The sequence below is a fragment of the Prionailurus bengalensis genome, chromosome X, assembly GCF_016509475.1.
Source record: "Prionailurus bengalensis isolate Pbe53 chromosome X, Fcat_Pben_1.1_paternal_pri, whole genome shotgun sequence".
Lineage (NCBI taxonomy): Eukaryota > Metazoa > Chordata > Mammalia > Carnivora > Felidae > Prionailurus > Prionailurus bengalensis.
Window position 1 is genome coordinate 108,318,508 of NC_057361.1, and position 23,708 is coordinate 108,342,215.

Here is a 23,708-nt window from a genome sequence, read left to right on the forward strand (position 1 = left end):
ACTTACTTTTTGATGGAAAAGGGTTGTCGTCATCCATCAAGTTGCAGAGTCACCTAAGACACCAACACATGACATCAATCAATTTTATGAGTTACTTTAACACCAAATATTGAAACATGAGACTTGGGATTCAGAAATTTTTGGGTCTAATCTTGATCTCCAGCAAACTCACCATATGACTCCAGACAAGATAGCAAGTTAGGTCTTAGTTTTCTGCCCTATAAAAAAATAAGGATAACTACTATTAGGGTGGATTTGTTAAATGTACACACATTTAATCTTGTTCTACAAAAAGTTTACCTTTTGAATTTATTATGTTTGATATACATATGCTACTCACTTTCCATGATTGGCTCATTCCTGAATGAATGAAAATTTAATAAATAAAATGCTGAATGTATTAAGCATTTACTACTTGAAGAAATCTGACGATTGTTAAGTTGCAAATAAATTGTGAAAGATACCTTTTTGTAAATATGACTAACACATGTTTTAGTAAATACATATTTTAGTTAATACATGTAATATATATGCTTTAGTAAATCCGAATTTTGAAATGCTAAGTGACAATCTTTAACCATTACTTATTCTTCATATTTCAGAAATAAATGTAATTATTACAAAACACATTAAAAATGTTTAGTTTATATATTTTTATTTCTTATTCACACTAACTACAAGAAACAAAAAATTAGTTGTATATACTTCATCATAGATAAACTCATTAAAAATAATTACTCATTGCCTTCTGTGTTCAAAATGATGTGCTCAATTCTCGGGAAAAAGTTAAGATGAATAAGGCATAGTCCTTGCCTTCAGAAGATTACAACTTAATATATCTACAGTTCTTTGAGCTTTTAAAAAAAAGCTGTTATAGTAAACATTATCAAAAATTTTTGAATTGTTTTCTTTAAAGCAGGTATTTGTGTTCTGAATTCACACACACACACTTTTTTTTTGCAGACAAAATAAATGTTGTAAAAAACTATTTCAGTTATAAAACAAAAAAAGTTAAAAATAGTCATCAGATACCTAAAGTATTAGGATGAACAGAGCTGAGTCTTCACATGTGTCTTTATTTTCAGACTGGCAAAAGCAAACTTTCCTGCTTTTTCCAATTCCAAATTATTTACACTGAATTAGACCAAAGGGAAAAAAACCTACTTTCACTCCAGAAGTTGTTATTGGTATAAATGTTTGAATTACTATCACAAAGATCTCAAGTGAATTCTGAACTTAAGTAAATTTCCCTTGTTGAAGTTTGACTACCGAAATCTCTTTAACTCAATTACTTGAATAGTTACCATTTCTCCCTAAACTAGAATTAAGGTAATGCATATGTCACGTAGATAAATCCATGTCAATTCTTGCTCAGCATTAAAGACCTATGGCTACCAGGAATACGGATTTTTTTAAGAGTCATAACCACATAGCCTATGGAGACTCATGTATAACACTTTTATTAAATGCTCAAATAAAATGTCTATTGGCACAAATAGCCTAAAATTAGTACTAAATGTACAAGTAGTTTATATAAACAAGTCATATACACTGCCTATATCTACAGAGATGAATTTTGAGGCCCATAACCATCACCAAGGAGCTTCAATTGGTACATTCATAAACACTCAAAACAAGTCAAAAATCCCCAGATGCCATTAGAATCATAACTTCATCTAAAGTTGTGCTATACAGTAAGGTAATCAAGCCCTCCAAAACTATCACCACAAAAAATTCTCATCAGAGTTTTGGCGGGGAATTCTGTGGGAGATTAATCTGTTAGAGAAATGAAATACCCAGCAAAACATGCAATGAGGATCTTAGAGCTCCCATAATAGCAACTCCAGAGGGTCTCTACGTTCTGCAACTCAGAACTGGCACCAAAACAGGCAGAACAGAAGTCTCCACTTCAGCTATTAACTCAGAGTTACTATGCCCATAATACACTGTTCCTATGGGGCAAAAGTGAATTCCAAGTAACTAATGAAAGACCTCTTGGAATACGATCGTTTTTGGAGACTGCCTGTATAAATACTTACTATTTAGATATTTTATGGTTTCAGCTTCTACATATTTAAGATTCACTTTTAAGAGTTCAAGTCTATGATATTTTCAAAAAAAACATTAATAGATTAGTTAAAATGGTAAACTGTATGTTATGTGCATTTCACGCCTAGTAGGATGGCTGTAATCAAAAAGACAGATAATAACAAGTGTTGGCAAGGATATGGAGAAATTGGAACCCTCATACACTGCTGGTGGGAATATGAAATGGTGCAGACACTATGGAAAATACTTGGCAGTCACTCACAAAGTTAAAAATAGTTACCATATGACACAGCAATTCCACTCCAAGTGAGAGAGAATTGAAAGCATATGCCCATGCAAAAACTTATACATGGGAATGTGTGTAGCGGCATTATTTATAATAGCCCAAAAGTAGAAACAACCCATATGCCCAACCAATAAATAAAATGTGATATACCTATACAATGGAATAATATTCAGTCATAAAAGAAATTAAACACTGACACATACTATGATATGGATGAACCTTGGGAACATATTAAGTGAAAGAAGACAGCAAAAAGACCATGTATTGTATGACTTCATTATATGAAATGTCCAGAAATGGCAAAGTCATAAGGAGAGAAAGTACATCTTAGGGCTGGAAGGATTGGAGGGAAATGTGGAGTGACTCCCAATGGATATGGGTTTTCTTTCAGGGGTGATGAAAATGTTCTAAATTGATTGTAGTGATGGTTACATGACACTGTAAATATACTAAAACCATTGAATTATACACTTCAAATGGGTGAAGTTTATGTTATATTAATTTTATCTCAATAAAGCTGTTAAGAAAATAATAAGCTGGAAGGATATAAGCCTGGGAGTAATGGAGTCACTGTGTGGACAGAGAATGTCTAAGAAAGAAACCAAGAAAAAAAATAGCAAAGCCTTAAGATTCTGGCGGTAGAGAAAGAGGGTAGGGTAGGGAGATATTCAAGTTCTGATGACACCATTTAAACACCTGAAGCTAGCCATGCTTGAAGTAAATTATTAAGCCTTTTCAGTTAAAAAAGGGAATAATTGTTCACTTATGGTTTAATCTACTTTGAGCTAGGTTTCTGGTACTTGCATTCAAGAGTAATAATACACTTACCAATGGCTTATACCCCAATATTTTTCAAACTAATAGACCTCTGGGGAAAATAGATATATAGAAGATGGTGCAAGAGAGCTCTAAAACAATATATTGTTCTGGGGCACCTGGGTCGTTCCGTTGGTTAGGCATCCGACTTCAGCTCAGGTCATGATCTTGTGGTTCATGAGTTCAAGCCCCATGTCCACCTCTGTGCTGACAGCTCAGAGCCTGGAGCCTGCTTCGGATTCTGTGTCTCCCTCTCTCTCTGCCCATCCCCTGCTAGTGCTTGTTTCTCTCTCTCTCAAAAATAAATGAACATTAAAAAAATAAAATAAAATAAATTTTTGTTCTATCTAAAAACTTTCAAATATACAACATAGTCTTATTACTGTAGTCACAATACTATACGTTACATCCCCAAGATTTTTTGGCCATCTTCATCCAATTTGCCCATCCCACACCCCCAACCACCAATCTGCTCTCTATAAGTTCCTTTGTTTTAAAATTCCACATATAAGTGAGATCATATAGTATTTGTCTTTCTCTGATTTTTCACTTAGATTAAAACCCTCAAGGTCCATCCACGTCACAAATGGTAGGATTTCTTTCCTTTTTAATAGTCCATTTTATATTTATACACCATATTTTCTTTATCCATTCACCCAATGGATTAGCACTTAGGTTGTTTCTATGTCTTGGCTATTGTAAATAAAGCCGCAGTGAACATGGGGATGCAAATATCATTTTGAGTTATTGTTTTCATTTCCTTCGGATAAACACCCAGAAGTGGAATTGTTGGAGCATATTAATACTCATGTTTTTGTCTGTCTTTACTACAGCATGTTCATCAAGTACTACCACTTTTAATGCTGCTGGTTAGTAACAAACTCAAGAACATAGGAAGAAAATATCTAAGTGACGAATTTGCACCAAATGAAGGGCAAATGACAGTATAGTTAGCTACAGAAATGATGGTATTGAAAAGATTCAAATAGAAAAATCTTGCTATTGTTTAAGATAGGTATGAAAAACTCAATAATAAGCAGGCAGTGACTCTGTTTCATCAAAATGTATTATCCAATCAATGTATTAAAGTTGACTCAAATAGTATTGATTTTGTAGTTTTATAGGACTATTTTATGATCGTGTAAGAGCTCTAGAGATATTTTAAACATTTTTAGTAGGAAGAGGTCTGTGAAAATGTTTTCTTATAATAGAAATTAATTGGTACAGTACTCACATGCAAGAAACAATGGATTATACCTTAGTTCCTTAGACAATTTCATTGGCATCTAAACAATTCAAACTCTCAAACCAGGTTTGGGGAACAAATAACATATTATTTAGAAGAAAAACATAGGCTCACCTTTTTTCTTATTTAAGAAATTTTCATATTATGGGAGTTATTTTTTGAAAGTCTGAACCCATTTAGTCCAGGCACATTTTGAGAAGACATTTCTTTAATAACTTTACTATTTTCTCCCTAATTTTATTTAAGTTTTAAATTTTTCTGTCTGTTGATTTTCATATTTCAGCTATTTGTAGAAAACACGTAGTTGACACTAAGATTAAAGTTCATTAACATAATACTTTGCAAGGATTGCTTATATTTTAAAACATTTTCTTTTATGTTAGTTTTTGGGATGGGACACAAGAATAAAATTTACTTTCTGCAAAGTAATTTGTATATCATACTCAGGGTAAATATTTTACCTATAAGAATGTGTTTTTATTGTAGTGCATATGTAAAAGGTATAACCTAGAAAAAGACTAATTGGCTTTTCAAAGCCAAATTATATGATAAATATTTTATATAAGCTTCATAAAATATTCTATAATCACTAATTACTAAAGTAACCTCAGGAAATATGCTTATTAATTAATGCACATTTTATAGGAGTAAAACTTATCCACTAGGGAAAATATCAAGAAAAAAAGTAGAGTACAATGATGAAAAAACTTGAAATAGGGGTTGAATAACTGGGATTCTTGAATCTACCACTTTATGATCACCAAACCTATAGGATTTTTTTAATGTTTATTTATTATTGAGAGACAGACAGAGACAGATCATGAGCATGGGAGGGACAGAGAGAGAGGGAGACACAGAATCCAAAGCAGGCCCCAGGCTCTGAGCTGTCAGCACAGAGCCCAATGCAGGGCTCGAACTCACAAACCACGAGATCATGACCTGAGCTGAAGTTGGACACTTAACCAACTGAGCCACCCAGGCACCCCAAACCTATAGGATTTTTAATCAACCTCTCTGAGCTTAGTTATTCTACCTGTAAAATAAAAAACAGTAATACCTTCCTTGAAGCACTATTGGGAAGACTAAATAAAGCATGTGAAAAATTATTGTACAGTACTTCACATTATTTTACTAAACTTTTCCTTCTGTACTGAAAGTCATACTACTTGTTGATGCATATAAGCACTAAAAAGAAAACATAAAAAATAAATGGTCCATTTTATCCAGATGATACACATTGATAACTATTTTTCTTGACATACTGAGGGTTAATACAACCACTCCTTAAAAGAAAACTGCTTTGCAGAGAATGAATCAAAAACACATTTTTGATACAAATGAGTAAACCACATCTCCCTGAGTCATTATTTAAAACCTGACTGAAAACCAAACATTTTTAAGTCCTTCTCTGAAGCAGGAGTACAGAAAAAAATATTCAGGGCTATATTAATTACTGAATGTATCATAAATATTTCTGTTCTTTGAAAATTTACTTTTGGAATAACAAAACAGGTTTTCTCAATTTAAGTTCCTATATCCGGTCACTAAAACTATGGATTACTTTCTATTTATAACAATTGCTTTTCATTTAAGTAATTTTCCTGTCCAATTAATATAACAAAAAATTCTTTGGTATGGTTCTAAATGTCCTCTTGAATAAAGAAAACAAATTGGAGAGAAGCAGGGGTACAGAATTATATACTCTTTCTGCTTACTCTGCTTTTCTATTTAAAAAGCTGGTGCTGGGTAGTAAAACACTGGGCTGAAGAAATCACATTGGACTAGAAAACAAGTGAGGAAAATGGGTTGAACAGAGAAGCTGAAATTTGGAACCCTTCAACATCAGAACTTTTTCTGATGGAAAAATGGGTTATTGGAAGAATGAGCTGTTTTTCAACTTTTCAACATGCTTGGAAACAATGATATTATTTATTATTTAAATACTACAAAGTTGAAACGATACGAAGTCTTAAAATGAAAATATAAAGGAAAGGGGAATTGAAAAATGTCTCCTATATTTTTTTAAGTGAGTGTCCTTGCTTATTCTCCTTGACCACCTCATTCCCATGAAAAGTGGGGCATGTTATAGTGAATTGAGCATTGGAGGAGTCAGAAGACCTAGGTTCTATCACTTCCTATCCAAAGTGACCTCAGGGAAAGTCCTCTCCTTGAGGCTATTTTCTCACTTTCTAAACAGTTCTACCAACACTCCACAGCTCATCTTAAAAGGACTGTCAATGAAATATACAAATGCAAGATGCAATGACAGAACTTGCACAGATGTTAAAGCACCAAGGGCACACAGCCCTAACTTAATTTTATAAGCAAACCAGTTCCCTCATAAGCTCAGTAAAGTTTCTGCTTAAGGAGGCAGCTTGAGTTTTTACAGTAACCCCCCAAACAGGGCATCTCACAAATGCTAGAAGACTTTTGTAGTTTGAAATTCTATTTCTGGTTTACATTTTATGTCTAATGACACTAAAAGATATTTAAATTCACAGTTCAAATCTGAAGACAATAAAAGCAAATTTTAAGTTCACAGATTTTTTTAAAAAACTAAAAAATCTTTGCAAACAAAGAGAATCCCCTGGATGAACATCCCCCGTTCTTGCAGAAGCTGGTTCACTTGACATTTTCTTCTCTGATTTCTCCTTTTAAAAAGCATTAAAACTTGAGAGAAGTTAAGAGGTATTCCCTCTGTGTCTAGAGAAGGATAAGACCGCAAAATGAAACATTTGTTTTCTTCTCAGCAAAAGGTACAAACTGTACTGTTAAAAACTAGGTACCTAACTCCACGTTTCTCCTTAGGGCTCTTCTAGACAATAACTGAATGGAGCACGATTTCTATGACGAGGAGCACAGTTCCTTTGGCAAGAACAAGGGTATCAGCACTGAATGAACGGTAACCTGGATGGGGGGAATAAGGGCTGAAAGGAGGAGCCCGAGGGGCCCTGAAGCCAGAAAGTTCGGAACCTTCTGTGGTTTCGCCAAACATTTGTATCAAATATACAAAAGACCAAAGGGAGTTGCCACCAGAAAGAAAAGCGAAAACCAGGCTGAGCGCTGACAGACGCACAGGCCCTGGGTGGTGAGGAGGCAGCGGCGGCGGCCCGGCCGGCCGGCCGGCCATGGCGTGAGCGGGCCTCTGAACCCGGCCGGCCGCCGAGCAGCTACCTTTCCGCGATCCCTCCCCCGCCAGGGCTGGCGGCAAGATGGTGGCCCACCCGCCACCGCGCCGCCAAATTCGTCCCCTCCCCCGCTCCTGGGCAATCCCAGCAACACACGCCGGCAACCGGACCCTCAACCTGTTCTCCTCAGAGCCGGGCCGCTGCCGCCACCCTCAGAGCAATGCGGCCACCCTCGGAGAAATGCGGCCACAGCCGTGTGGCAGAGCCGCTGCCTAAGCAGGCGGGGGCGGGGGACACTTACCGCGAGCAGTGCAGGTCGCCCTGACTGGGACTGGAAGGAGGAGGAGAAAGAGGAGGAGGAAAGGGAGGAGCGCGAAAACACTAGGCGGCCGCCGCCGAAACAGCGGCAGCCGCGACGACTCCCAGCGCGGAATGAGCGCCTCAGACCAAGGCAGAAATGTATAACTACGCGCACTGACTCATGGGTAGACGCCAGCTCCTCCCCGCCCATGCACATCCGGGTTTCTTTTCTAACCGATCGGGGAGGGCGGCACGGACATGTGCCCGGACTTACACATTCTCGAAGGCAGAGGGACAGGGTGAGGGTCCTAGGCTGATGCCAACGTCCTCAGGGAATCTACTCTTCATCCTGAGTTGCATTCTTGAAATTTGGACTGCACACCCTGAAAATGTGCTCCTTGTGTATAAGAGTTAGGAACACCAATTAAAAAAAAAAAAATACTGTGCCTTAGAGGCAAAGACATAAACCAGATGTATAAAAGGAATAAAAGTTAGATTATTTAAATTATTGGTTAATTTTGCCAGTAAATTTGTTTTAAACCATATAACTTTGCTTTCAACTCTTTGTTATTCCTGTCATATAGATATCTATAATAGTTATTAAAATGTTAAGAAAAAGATACATTTACAAGAAAAACATTTGCCAAGATACTGCTTGAACATTTTCTAAATATGTGTGTTCTGAACAGTTAAGAAAGTTTCCTCTACCAATAGAACTTCAGAAAGTCTGTGGCACTAGTGGTACTGTTCTCAAGAGTTACCCAGACTTAGAATCTTGTTTCGCTAGTTCCTTACATAAGTTCAGTCAGTCACTGAATCCTACCAATTCTTCTATTTAAATTAGTTTCTTCTTTCTCATCTATACTGTCCTTTGCTATTGGTACTGAAAATAAGCTTTACAGAAAAGGACAGAATAAAGTAACAAATATGGAAAGTTAAAAGTTCCAAAATCTTGAGGCATTCAGAGATTGCTCCCCACTTCTAGAGATGCTGATAGAAAAGCCCAGTGCCTTCTCATTTGTTGTTAGTGGGAAATTTAAACTAGCAAATTTACAGCCCTGGCACCCCTGCCCTTGGTGCTGGTGGGGAATTTAAAACTTGCAACTCTCCAGCCAGCCTCTTCCTTTGGTGCTGATGGAACATTTAAAACTGGCAACTGGGGCGCCTGGGTGGTTCAGTCAGTTAAGTGTCTGACTCTTGGTTTCAGCTCGGGTCATGATCTCATGGTTAGTGGGATTGAGCCCTGCATCAGGCTCTGACAGTGTGGAGCTTGCTTGGGAATCTCTCCCTCCCTCTCTCTCTCTCTCTTCCCTTCTCCCTTCCTCCCTTTCTCTCTCAAAATAAATAAATAAACATTAAAAAAAAAAACCTGGCAACTAACTGCAGCTTGCCTGCCATATCCTTTGGCACAGGTGTGAAATTTAAAACTTGTAAGTCTACAGCCCATGAGGGGAAGCTTTTCCCCAGCTCCATACCTTAGACACTATAAAGGTCCAGTGCACTCTCTCTGTCTCTCTCAAGCCACGCCAGTCCTGTTTGGCCCTCCTGCTCTCCAGGGAGTTTCCTTGAGTAATAAAATTTCTTTCTAATTCTCCTAGTGTATAAAGTGTCATGAGGCTCCACATCCAAACTAAAATTAGTAGAGGGGAGAGTCAATTTCTCCTCAATGGGATGATTAGAAAACATTTATAAACCAAATCAAAATTCCAATGCAAGTTATTCTGTTTTCGTGGAAAATATAACAACCAAGAAGACCAGAAACCTGGTTGGCAAATTTTCTCTCAAAAGGAAATGTACTCAAGAAGCCCAACTATAATACAAAGTGAGAATGTACTTAACACATGGGAAATTATGTGAATGATTGACTCTGCTTAAAACCCCTCCCCGAGCTTCTATAAAACCATTCTGTTAGTACTTTTGATGAACTGGCCACTGGTGTTTTTTTTTTCCCCCAGGACTGCCATTAAATGAGGATTTACTCCTATATAGCCTTTGGGGGGGCAATTTTTAAAATTGAGGTACTTGCATAAAAAAACTCACCGTTTTAAAGTAGCTTCTAATATATTCACAATACTGTGTAACCATCACTATCTTATTTCAGAACATTTACTTCTTCCCAAAAAAGAAACCTCATACTTGTTAATAGCCACTCCCAATTCCCTTCTACCCACATACGCTGGAAACCTTTAATCACCTTTGTGTCTGTACAGATATGCCTATTCTGGACATTGCATATAAATGGAATCATACAATATAAAGCTTTTTTGTCTGTCTTCTTTCACCTATCATGATGTTTTTGAGGTAGGTTCATCTATGTGGTAGCATGTATCAGTAGTTCATTCCTTTTTATGGCTGTATAATATTCCATTATATAGATTATACCATATTTTTGTTTATCCATTATTCAGGTGATGGATATTTGGGTTGTTTCCACTTTTGGAAAGTGGGAAATTTGGGGGATTTTTTTGAGTCTATATCCATAGGGATAATGGTCTACAATTTTCATTTCTTTTTCTTCTTTTTTTGTCATGTCTCTCTCTAGTCACGGTATTAGGGTAACACTGACCTCATAGAATGCGTTGCGAAGCATCTCATCCTATTTTCTGGAAGCATTTGTGAAACATTGGTATCAATTTTTCTTTAAGTGTTTGGTAGAGGGATTTATCCATCAAGAATATCTAACAATTGTAAATATTTATGCTCCCAACTTGAGACACACAAATATATAAATCAATTACTAATGAACATAAAGAATCTCATTGATAATAATACAATAATAGTAGGGGCGCCTGGGTGGCGCAGTCGGTTAAGTGTCCGACTTCAGCCAGGTCACGATCTCGCGGTCTGTGAGTTCGAGCCCCGCGTCAGGCTCTGGGCTGATGGCTCAGAGCCTGGAGCCTGTTTCCGATTCTGTGTCTCCCTCTCTCTCTCTGCCCCTCCCCCGTTCATGCTCTGTCTCTCTCTGTCCCAAAAATAAATAAACGTTGAAAAAAAATTAAAAAAAAATAATACAATAATAGTAGCGATATAATAATAGTAGGGGACCTCCCCCACTTGCACGCTCTGTCTCTCCCTCAAAAATAAAAAAACATTTAAAAAAATTGCAGGTCAATATCCTTCATGAATATAGAGGCAAATTTCCTTATCAAAACATTGCCAAATAAAATAAACAGCATATAAAAAGAATTATGCTTCCAGACTAAGGAGGATTTACCCTCTGGGATAATTCAATGTTAATTTAACATCCAAAAATCAATCAATGTAACTCACTATAATAGCAGGATAAAGGAGAATACCCATACAATCATTCCAATAGATTCAGAGCACATATGACAAAATCCAGTATCTATTCCTGGTAAAAATTTTTAGAAAATTAGAAACAATTAAGGACTTCCTCAAATGAATAGAGGGCATTTATAAGGCATATAAAAAAGCAGTATTGTATTCCCATACAATGTAGCACTTTTTGTGAAAAATTGTTTTTTTCTGAGAAAATATAGGAATGATTAACTTGGGTGAATTTTGAAACATTAAAATAGAAAATAAAATTCTATTTTACCATATATTCCCCAGTAAGTAGAACCAAAGGAGGGCAGGTAACAGTAAATATTTTATCTCCTGAAAATACATCTATAAGCTATTCTGTTGAATAGTCAGATCAATTCCTGACTATGAGCAGAGAAAGGGTAACAACGCTGATGGTACATAAATTTGGATCAGATACTGGCTCCATGTTTGCTGTAATCTGTATCCTTGGCCTATTCCACTCAGATGACAAACATACTGTTAATAAGGTATATTGTACCACAAGTATATCCTACAGTGTTTATCTCATTGGAAACAGTGACTGAAACAATGCCCTCAGTGGAAAATGTGATGAGTTGTATAAAGATCAAAATACTTTATACTAATAATAGTAGTTGTGTGTGAAGGATTAAAACATGGGTTGTACTGTATAGAGTTAATAACTCTACATTGCTGCCAGGTTTTGTTTCCATTCTGGTCCCTGCCAGAGAGACATGAATTTCAAGCCAAGTCTTGTGGGAAAAATAGTTTTTCTCACCAGAATGTAAGATCCATGAAGGTTGGGAACCCTGATTCATTCACCAATGTCTCCCTAGCATATTGTTCTTGGAACAGAGTTTAATATTTGTTGAATGAATAAATGCCTCAATGGCATGTAAGAAAAGGGAACAAGTTTTGAGTTCAAACCAAGTCATTCTCAGTCATTCTCGGATTTCCTCCAGGATAAATTAGAAAATTAGAGTGAAACTCAATTTCCAAGGGATTGTGGCTGGTGGGGAATGGAAGTGGCCCCCAAAAGACCCCAGTCAAGTGGCTGTGGATGCCACATGGCAGTCCTCCATACCAGAGTGGGACGGAGAATCTTTGGGTATAGAATTCTGGTAGGACACAATAAAGCACGTTCTTGGTCTTTGCCTCTCCACCACCACTCCTGCCCCATCTCATAGGGTTTGAAAGTGTTCTCAAATCTTTAAATCTGTATTCTCCTGGGACAAAGAAAAGGGCTTCAGATCTCTTCTGATTCTCAGTTATGGAGTGCCAGTTGGAGCAGCCTATAGGTGTGGTTCAGGAATAGAGTGAGGTTCTAGGACAAGAGCAATGTCAAGGATACACCAAGTACACAGATAGAGGGCCAGGTCTTGAAGTGGAGGGGTATTACTTCTCAGATTGAGATAGTACAGAATCTAGGTAAAGACAGGACAATTTAGAGGTGATGAAGAGGGATAGATATAGAAACATTTTACAGTAGATAGGAGTATGTACAAACCTTTGAAGTGGTGGAGAGGGAAGGTGAAGGAACTCATTGAGGCCCAAGCCATAGCCACCTATCCTTATTTCTGGAAAAATATGATTGTTGTTGGAGCCTACTCTGTTGCATGTTCTGGAAAGGTGATTTCTCTTCTCAGTATGAGGAGTAGATTATGATTAGTCTCATTGTCTTTATAAGGAGTTAGTTTAAGATGGGTACATGACACAGTTTTGCCTAATGAGACCCAAGGGAAATTCGGCTAGAGGCCTCCTGAAAGATTTTTCCTTCCTTTGTTTAGAGGGAGGGTGTAGGGAATGAATCACAGGTCTGGGAGGCATCATCCCTCTTTGCTGGATGCCTCTATTTGCATCTGATGCCAAAGAATGCTGAAGCCATGGTATAGCCCTGACAGATGACAGGAAATATTACCATCATGCTGGAGATGGCAGAGCAGAAAGAAATCTACTTGGGCCTTTGATGACGTACTTGAGCTATTAAATTAACTAACCTTGGAATCATCTTCCTCCAAACTTATTTTATGAGGTAACACATTTCTTATTTTTAAAAAGTCACCTCCAATCAGGTATTCTATTGCTTGCACTTGTATTGATGCCTTCATCCTTTCGGAGTAAAGTAAGAAATAAGAGCATGTGTGATACATACAAAATTTGGGATTTGAAAGGTTTGAAACAGATATTTCAGCTTTTATCTATAGCCCCACTCCCTCTTCTTCCCTTCACTCCATCCCACCCCACCGCCCTTTGGACTTGGACAAGGGCCAGGAGACACAGAACTGGGCTCAGAGAATCTCTCCCTTCTGATGACCTAGTCTTTGTTTTTGGTTCAAGCTTATTGTGTCTGGTTTCTTCTTCCTTGAGGACACGTTCTCTCCCAGGAGGCTCCTCAGTCACTGGGGTAATCAGACATGTCTAAATCTCAACCCACAACTTAGGCTCAAGTGGGGGGCCCCAACTTCAACACCATTGTTTTGGCCTGTATCTAGAATGCTGTGCTGCCTTTGAGCACAAACAGAAAGAGATGAAAATGGACCAGACTCAGGGCTGGGAACTGGCACAGGTATAAGAGAAGGTCAGAGTACATAGGAATTAGCATTGCTCCCCTGGGTCATAACTTCTATGAAGACCACATAGCACACAACCCAGAATGCCACATATACAGAGTTAGTGCTCAAAAGATGTGCATTGAATTTAATTAAATGAATGGTTTCTAAACTAAAGGTCAAATGGCTTTATTCTACTGAATGTTCCATTTAGAGAGCTCCTTTCACCCACTACTTCCCTCCTCAAACAAAACCTTCAGTATTTTCACCTTAATTAGCTAAGTTCATTTTTGTAACATACTTATGATATAGGGAAGGTAAGAACAGTTTAATTTAATTTAATTTAATTTACCAAGAAGAAGTGAAGGTACATGGAGTTGTGTGCAGAGCTAGAGTGATCCACTAAGTCCTCAGGCTCTGAAGCCATTGTTCCGATGTCCCTGCATATACTTGTTTGATATCACTTTCTTTGTTCTTTCTTAGTCGCTTGCTAATTACCCATGCCAATCATATTCAGGAACACCATAGGCTACAGGTCAAGCCACAGTCTCAGGAGGATGTAATGCAAGAGAGAAAACAAGGTACAATATTAGTATTTTCCTCTTTCAAACGTATCAATTGTGGCCCATAAGTCTGAAAATGTGTGCAGGAGGGAGTGGTGCTGTTTTCCCCCCTCAGGTGTAATGAGTAAAAGATATAGCAAATGCTCTGATTGGACCACAGCTGAAAACCAAGTGAGAAATTCACCAGTTCAAGATTCTCTTAATAGAGAACACTCAAGAATGTTGAAAGGGTTCATCACTGAGTCACTAAAGAATCAGAAGGGATGCATTCTTTACTCCTCCTCACTGAGAAGTCTCCATTGCATAACTTTACATGTAGTCTGTTAAGAAAGCCTGGATGGCAGTGGAACGTTTGGTATAAACATTGACAGAAATGCTAATTACTATTCTAACAAACACTCTCTTTGCTCACTCATCATTCATTTTCACTGTAGAGAGAAATATCAAGGTGTTTAGAAGACAGGGTCCCGACCTGGAGAAGGCTCAAAGGAGAAATGGTGTGGGTGTGGAAGAAAGAATGCCCAGGACGAAGGGGAGCAAGGCTGTGGGTGGAGGCTGCTCTATCCAGAGTGAAGAGATTCTGCATTAGCCTTAGGCTAATCTCCTGCCACTCAACTGGCCAGACGAGCAGACAAGGGCACTGGGGCCTCAGATCCTTGGACCCCTGCTGCAGAAGGACAAATTTCTCTCTCTGGCTGCTCCACTGCCCAGAGGCTGGGCCAGAGGGAGGTGAGTGGACTGGACCGCAGTTCCACTCCTGGGGCCACATGGATGGATGTACTTCCCTGGGCAAAGCATTCAGTTTCTATAGTTAAGTCTGATGCTCAATCATTGTTGAGTGTAATGTTAGCTGTAGGGTTTTATATATGTACATTATCAAGTTAAGGATGTTCCCCTCTATTTCTAGTTTACTGGGAGATTTTATTCTGAATGGAGTTTGGATTTTGACAAATACTTTTCAGTGTCAATTGATACAATCAGAGGATTTTTCTTCTTTAAGCTGTTGATATGGTTTGTTGTGTTGAATGATTTTTCTTTTTTTTTCTTTTTTTAAGGTTTCCATTCTTTAATTTTTTAACATAATATACAGAACCACAATACTATTTCAATTTCAAATTATGGGAGCTCACATTCAGATATGCTTGGATTACAATACTGGGAAAATTCATGAAAAAGGTATTTAACAGTTTGTAAGATAATCAAGTATCTCTTTGCTATGTGGGCGAATGCATTAATAGTAACTTTTTTAAAAATGCAGTTTTTTGGACTTCAAATTATTATAAAAGAATATGAATATTATATAGTGATACTTTCTAAATTTCTCAAGTTCATTCCATCTCGAAGGCTGAAGGCAAATGTTACATATCAGAACATTCATGAGACCATTCATTTCTCTTTTGTACTTAACTATAAAAATCAAAAACGAAACCACACTTTCCTAAAGACATAGCTATTTCTAGGCTATATTAGTTTAATCAGAAAAGACTACTGGAACTAAATTATCACTTTTACGTTAACAACTTTCACAATACAGCTTTCCTAAAAAGACAAAAAAAATTGAGAATTTGGATTTCCCTTACTGAATTTAACATAATAGAATCTGATACTTTCTGGCTTTAATAAACTTCAACTCTTTTTTCCAGTAGGAACTATCTACACAGGACAGTACTACAAACAACTATTCCAGTGAGACGTATATTTAGATTTACAATATGATCAGCACAATAGTGCCATAAAAAGTTTTTCTGCAGGTAAAAATGCTAAGAAAGGCCACAGTGGACAGTGTCAGACACCGAGAATACAGTAGATTACAGGTACCACTGAGATTCAGAGGAGACCACAAGTTTCTAATTTTTTTTTTTTAGCAATGGAAAAAAGAAAACATTTAGAGAAACATAAGAGTAAAAATATATAATTCCACTGTCAATAATGTGACTTTTCAGACACTGCTTTCTTAAACAGGCAAATTAGCAGAAATTTAAGTTAGGGAAAGTGAAAAAGATCAGAATATGAAAGATGTTCCTTGTTTTTGCATCAAAGAAATGAACTAGGATTAGCACGAGGATCTTTCTGGTTCCTGCATCTGTAGGTCAGCCAAACACCCAGAATCTCTGTAAAGCTCAAGAAGAGGCCAATGCCATCGACAAATCTCAAAACCTCCCCCCGGCAAATTTCCTTTTTTTTTTTTTCATATTTTCCTATTATTGGAGCGTATGGTGAGCATGAGTGGCTGCTTTTGACACAGCTAGCCAGACAGGTGTCATGTGGGTTAAAGGTTCGAAACCCACAGCAGTCTAAATTTCTCTGGATTTCATTTCGAGCACTTGCTGTATTGTTCCGACCAACTTTTCTAAAAGCTGACCTGTGTACAGCAGCTTGAGCGCCGCACAAGCAGTTCTTGGAACACGAGAAGCCCCCCTCACACCATCTTGGAGCCGGCGGTTCCCGAAACCGCAGGTAAGCCTGGCTCGGGCGGAGCCTCTGTGACAGCCTCTTTTTCCTTGCCTTTGGGGCCTGGCCGAGGCCGGGATGGGGGTGGGGGGGGCTGCAGTGAGCTGCGCGCCCGCCGCCACTCAGCTAGAATCTGCTCCGCTTTGAGTGATTTTTAAATGTTGAACCAGCTTTCCGTACCTGCAATCAATCCCGCATGGTCATTGTGTATAATTCCTTTTAATAAACTGCTAGATCCTGTTAACTGGTATTTTGCTGAGGACTTTTGTGTGTAAGTTCATGGCAGATACTGATCTGAAGTTGTTGTTTTGGTTTTTTTTTTTTTTTTTTTTTTTTTTTTTTTTGCACTGTGTTACCTCTTATTCTATTTTCGTAAGAGGTTGGGTAGAATTGTGTTATTTCTATTTAAATATTTGGTATAATTATTCAGTAAAACTATATGAGCCTGGAGATTTCTTTTTAAGAAGGTTTTAAATTATGAATTAATATTATTTAATAGTTATAAGAAGGAGCAAAGTATCTCTTTTGTCTTTAGTGAGATTTATTAGTTTGTGATTTTCAAGCAATTGGTCTACTTCTTCTAAATTCTAAAATACATGTGTGTAGAATTGTTTGTAATATTCCTTTTTTTATCATTTTGGTGTCTGCAGGATCTGTAATGATCTCTGTCCCTCTGCCCCTCCCCTGCTTGCTCTGTGTCTCTCTCAAAGATAAATAAATGAACATTAAGAAACAAAAGAAATGCAGAACCTCTGGCCCGCCTCCAGATCTGCAGAATCAGAATCTGGTTTTTTAACAAGCACGCCAGATAATTTTGTATGTACATTAAACTTTAGAAGTGCCCCTCTGCATTATACAATATGTAGTCCTTTTTAATTTCCAAAGATCAATCACTATTACTGTCTACTCATAAGTAGGCTTGTCAGATTTAGCTAATAAAAATACAAGATTCCCAGTTAAATTTGAATTTCAAGATAAACAAGAAATAATTGTTAGTGTAAGTATGGCCTGTATTTTATCTGACGACTCTACTTAACCATATACCCCTTTCCCCACAATTAACAAAATGAACAAACATAAAAATTGACATAGCCTACACGAATGCATGCAAACCAGTTTTGTTGTTGTTGTTGTTTTGGCAAGATTATAGACGGCATGACAGCAGGACATGTACACTCCACCCAGTCTCAAGAACAGTGGGTTCTGTTGTAAGCATTCCATATCTGGGGTCTCTATAATTTGAGGGAAGAGTGGCTTCTCCTATTAACTATCCCATAGAATGAAGTCTTCCCCACGCCAAAGTACACAATGAGTTGCAACTGCTTTTACTTAATGAAATTTGACCGAAAGCACCTTTATCTCATAGAAACTGACTTACATTTCTTTCAAAATACAGATGAAATGAGTCTTAAAGTAAGTAAAGAAAATACACAGTAGGGGAAGCTGAGTGGCTCAGTCAGTTAATCCTCATGGTTCGTGGGTTCAAGCCCTGTGGCGGGCTCTATGCTGACAGCTCAAACCTGGAGCCTGCTTCGGATTCTGTGTCTCCCTCTCTCTCTGTCCCCTCCTCTGCTTGCACTCTCTCTCACTCTCAAAAATAAATAAACATTTTTTAAAAATTTAAAGAAAATAAAATATGCAACAAATTAAAAAATGTGAAAGTATGTACTGGCATCTCTGGAGAATGCTTTTGTTTTCTTCTTAAAGGTTGTTGCCCATGTCTGGGAGTCTTAGAAAAATAGTTTTCAAACATTCTGTCTGAGAAAAAGAGAAATTCTATAATGTATCAATAGGAATCAGAGGCATCATGTTCAAAAATTGAAGAAAACTTTTAGTACTCCAAAATATATACCAATTGCCTTGGTGTGTGTGTGTGTGTGTGTGTGTGTGTGTGTAAAGTATGAGATGGCTTAATTCACTCTAACATTTCAGCCAATACAAAAATTGCCAAGCAAACAAATAGGGAATTTTGAGTGGTTGGGAGTCAGTGACTTTCCATTTATAATTCTTAGGAGTAAGTGAGTAGTTTTCTAGATAAGAACTTCTTGGAGAGGTGCACAAGAAGTGAGCCACCTCCAATGAAGCTTAACAATAAAAACCTTTCAGTTAACTTATTCCCACCAAGTCTTATCTTCCTGGCTGGTGATGAAATGTCTAGGAACTCTCAGAGGGATTATAGTTCCAGGAAGCAGAGTATCGTTAAGGGCTAATGAGTATTAGGGACTAAATATATATACTTTTCCCTCCGGAGATTTTATTTCATGTTTGGTGCCACTTTTTATTTTTTTAATTAATTTTTTTTGCTGCCACATTTTAATTCATTGTTTGCAAGCCCTGCTCTAGAGGGCAGGTGTTTTTTTTTTTTTCAACGTTTATTTATTTTTGGGACACAGAGAGACAGAGCATGAACGGGGGGAGGGGCAGAGAGAGAGGGAGACACAGAATCGGAAACAGGCTCCAGGCTCTGAGCCATCAGCCCAGAGCCTGACACGGGGCTCGAACTCCTGGACCGCGAGATCGTGACCTGGCTGAAGTCGGACGCTCAACCGACTGCGCCACCCAGGCGCCCCGAGGGCAGGTGTTTTTAATAGGTTAATGATGCACACTAGTTTATGAGTCAGGCCATAAATGAGTCAACTGACTAGGCTTTCATTAAATATTAAATAATAAAGAAAAATATAAGCATGCCATCAGTCATCTTATATATACTATTTCTATAAAATAGCTCAGTGTTTAATTCATAATGCAGAACAATTAGAAACTATCTAAAGCTCTTTCCCTGCAAATAGTGGACTGGTTAAATAAATAATAGCACATCCATAACTTGCAGGCATTAAAAGCAATCTTGTCCAGTTATCCTTGGAGATATAGCTGACTTTAGGATTGGAGCAGAAAATTACAAGATGATCCTGGAACATGTTGTCATATCAGAAGTATGGCTGGCTCATGCTGGCTCATGCTAAAAAGGACTCAGGAGCCACCTTGAAGATCCTCCTGCTGCTCAAAGAGGGGACAATTAGAGTAGCAATGAGAAGAATAACTCTAATGGATTGAAACATATCAAATCTATTTCAATGCATTAGATCTGACTGATACTCTAAAAACAATGCTAGGGAACCAACTCATAATTTTAAAAACTGGAATATAAAAAAGAATGAAGTATTTTATCTCGCCTTTCATTTCCATATGGTACCTAAGGGTATCCATGGAGTTAATAAGGGGATATTTTTTAACAGAAGTATTCCAGTTAATAAATGGAGAAGAAATGATAGAATGTCATAATTTTATTATCTTTAATGAAAAATTACAGCTAGGACAGGATCTTGAGTGGCTGTTAACTTCCCCCAGAACAGACAAGCAGACATTATTTGCCTCCTGATGGCATGTATACAGCACCACATATGAAGTATTTTTGTGAAAAATCACACTAGGCACCTTGGTGGCTCAGTCTGTTAAGTATCCAACTTTGGCTCAGGTCATGATCTTGCCTTTCTGAATTCAAGCCCCATGTCGGGCTCTGTGCTGACAGCTCAGAGCCTGGAGCCTGCTTCAGATTCCGTGTCTCCCTCTCTCTCTGCTCCTCCTCTGTTTGCACTCTGTCTCTCAAAAATGAAAAAGTGTTAAAAAAATTTTTTAAAAAGAAAAATCACACTAAAGTCTATTAAGCCTCTAAATCTAAATAATAGTTCACAGAAAACATGGAGGATAAAAACCACACCAAATGACATGGTGCAAAAACCCAGACTATGGAAAACTGTACAGAACAGACAATCCAGGGGTCCTTGGGTGGCTAAGTGTCTGACTCTTGATTTCATCTCAGGTCATGAAACTTGCTTCAGATCCTCTGTCTTCCTCTCTCTCTGCCGCTCCCCTCCCCCCCCCCCCCCCGCCTCATTCTCTCTCTCTCTCTCTCTCTCTCAAATAAATAAAATAAAATAATTATAAAATTATAATATTGACATTCTTGTTACGGTTTTAAGAAGTATCCTTACCTTTGGGGTGCCTGGGTAGCTCAGTAGGTTAAGTGTCCGACTTCAGCTCAGGTCATGATCTCACGGGTTTGTGAATTCAGGCCCCACGTCAGGCTCTGGGCTGACAGCTCAGAGTCTGGAGCTTCCTTCAGATTCTGTGTCTCCCTCTCTCTCTCTTCCCCTCCCCTGCTCACATTCTCTCTCTCTCTCTCTCTCTCTCTCTCTGTCAAAAATGAATAAACTTTAAAAGAATTTAAAAAAAGAAGTATCCTTACCTTTTATATATGTATGCTGAAATATTTATGGATAATATGAATTGATGTCTGGGATTTGCTTTGAATTACTCAGGAAGTGAGGATGAAGGAAAATTGGCCATGAGTTTAATATTTGTTGATCCAGGTAGTGGATTCATGGGGGTTAATTATACTGTTCTATTCATATTGTAAGGAAATGATTTTTTTTAAGTTTTATTTATTGGGGTGCCTGGGTGGTGCAGTCGGTCATGATCTCACGATTCGTGAGTTCGAGCCCGCATTGGGCTCTGTGCTGATGGTGCAGAGCCTGCTTGGGATTCTGTCTCTCCTTCTCTCTGGACCTCCCCTGCTTATGCGTGCAATCTCTCTCTCTCTCAAAATAAATAAATAAACTTAGGGTTTTTTTTTAATTTAAAGGTTTTAAGTAAAAATAAATAAATAAAAAGTAATTTTTTTAACATTTATTTATTTTTGAGACAGAGAGAGACAGAGCATGAACGGGGGAGGGTCAGAGAGAGAGGGAGACACAGAATCCGAAACAGGCTCCAGGCTCTGAGCGGTCAGCACAGAGCCTGACGCGGGGCTTGAACTCACGGATGGGACCGCCAGATCATGACCTGAGCCAAAGTCGGATGCTCAACCGACTGAGCCACCCAGGCGCCCCAAAAAGTAATTTTTTTTAAAGTTTAAGTTTTATTTATGTAAGTAATCTCTACACCCAATGTGGGGCTCCAACTCACGACCCTGAGATCAAGAGTCCCGTGCTCCCCCGACTGAGCCAGTCAGGCGCCCCAAGGGTATGAATTTTTTATAAAATATAGTTAGATTGTAAAATTATATTTGAATATGATCTCACTTTTAATTTTGAAATATATGTTATATATGTACACACACACACACACACACACACACACACACAGACTAGAAGAGAAAGAAACATACCAAAAAGTTCTTATTAGCTGTTTGGCGGGATTAGAAGTGAAATATAATTTAATTTGTTTCTATATTGTTCATGTATAGAAAGCAGAGTTTTAATTGAGTTGTAGTTCACATACCATAAAATTAAAATTGAAGTATAAAAATTAAAATTAAAATGTACATTTTAAAGTGTGCGATTCAGTGTTTTTAGTATATTCAAAATATTGTGCAATTATCACCAATCTAATGTCAGAACATTTTCATCACCCTAAAAAGCAGAGTATAAATTAAAAGTTTAAAAATGTAAGGCTGCTATGAACATTCATGGACAAGTTATTGTATGAACATATGTTTTCAGTTCATTAGGTATAGAATTAGGAGTGGGAGCAAATGGCCTAATCCAGGAACACAAGGATCTGCACCTATGTTTCCTTGCAAGAATTTTAGATTTTCAACTCCTACATTTAGGTCTTGATCTCTTTTGAGATAATTTTGGATTATGGTATGAGGTAGGTGACAAAATCCTTTTGCATGTGGATATCCAATTCTCCAATCTAATCTTTTCAATTGGTTGAAAAGATTATTGTTTTCTCATTGAAAGGTTGTGGCATCCTCATTGAAAATCAATTGATTATAGATGTGTGAGGTTACTTCTGTACTTTCATTTTATTTCACTCCTCTATGTTTTCAATATGATGTTTGTTCTTCAGGGTACTTTTCAATTCCATATGAATTCTAGGATTTATTTGTCCATAACTGCAAAAAAGAGGCAGGTTTTTAAAAAAATTTTTTTAAAACATTTTCGTTTTTTGAGAGACACGGGCAGAGTGCGAGCGGGGGCAGGGTAGAGAGAGAGAGACACACACAGAATCTGAAGCAGGCTCCAGGCTCCGAGCTGTCAGCGCAGAGCCTGATGCGGGGCTTAAACTCACGTACTATGAGATCATGACGTGAGCCAAGGTCAGATGCTTAACTGACTGAACCACCCAGGGGCCCCAAAAAGGCAGGTTTGGGTAGGCTTTTCATTCAATCTTTTAATCAATTTGGGGAATTTGCTATCTTAACGATATTATGTACTTTAGTCCATGAAACTGGAATGACTTTCCCATTATCTATGTCTTCTTTAGTTTATTTTGACAATATTTTGTAGTTTTCAGTTTATAATAAGTCTTTTACCTCTTTAGTTAATAATATTCCTAAGTATTTTTTAAATCAGTATTGACTGTATTTTAAATGCAATTATTTTCTTATTTGCTTTCAATTGTTCCATGCAAGTATATAGTAATACAATTTAAAAAAACCCAGGGGCATCTGGATCGCTCAGTTGGTGGAGTGTGTGACGTTTGACCTCAGGGTTGTGAGTTCGAACTCCACATTGGGTGTAGAGATTATTTCAAAATAAAATCTTTACTCCATTGTATATATAAACCACATCTACTTGGAAATGAGAAAGAATGAAATCCTGCCATTTGCAGCAACGTGTATAGAACTGGAAGGTATTATGCTGAGTGAAATAAGTCAGTCAGAGAAGGACAGATATCATATGTTTTCACTCATATGTGGACCTCGAGAAATTTAACAGAAGGCCATGGGGGAAGGGAAGGGGAAAAAGTAGTTACAAACAGAGAGGGAGGGAGGCAAATCATAAGAGACTCTTAAATACAAAGAACAAACTGAGGGTGGATGGAGGGGTGGGGGAGAGGGAAAAATGGGTGATGGGCATTGAGGAGGGCACTTGTTGGGATGAGCACTGGGTGTTGTATGTAAGCCAATTTGACAATAAATTATATTCATAAAAATAAAAAAGAAAAAAGAAAGGGAGAATATTTAGGATAAAAAATAAAATCTTAAAAAACAGCTTTATTGACATATAATTTGTGAATATACAATTC

At 37.7% G+C, this 23,708-nt stretch overlaps 1 protein-coding gene across 2 annotated transcripts in view; it reads right to left on the minus strand.

Moving 5' to 3' along the window:
- Positions 1-7,977, minus strand: part of ZNF280C (zinc finger protein 280C) — a 61,978-nt gene extending 54,001 nt beyond the window's left edge. For both annotated transcript variants that reach the window (XR_006295811.1, XM_043571647.1), the window contains exons 1-3: positions 7,827-7,977; positions 173-218; positions 7-53 (exon numbers count right to left, since the gene is read on the minus strand). Coding sequence is in view for 1 of the 2 variants with exons in the window: in XM_043571647.1 (XP_043427582.1) it covers positions 7-37 (31 nt within the window). In the remaining variant the exon portion in view is untranslated. The remainder of the gene's footprint in view (positions 1-6; positions 54-172; positions 219-7,826) is intronic.
- Between the last annotated feature and the right edge of the window lie 15,731 nt (positions 7,978-23,708).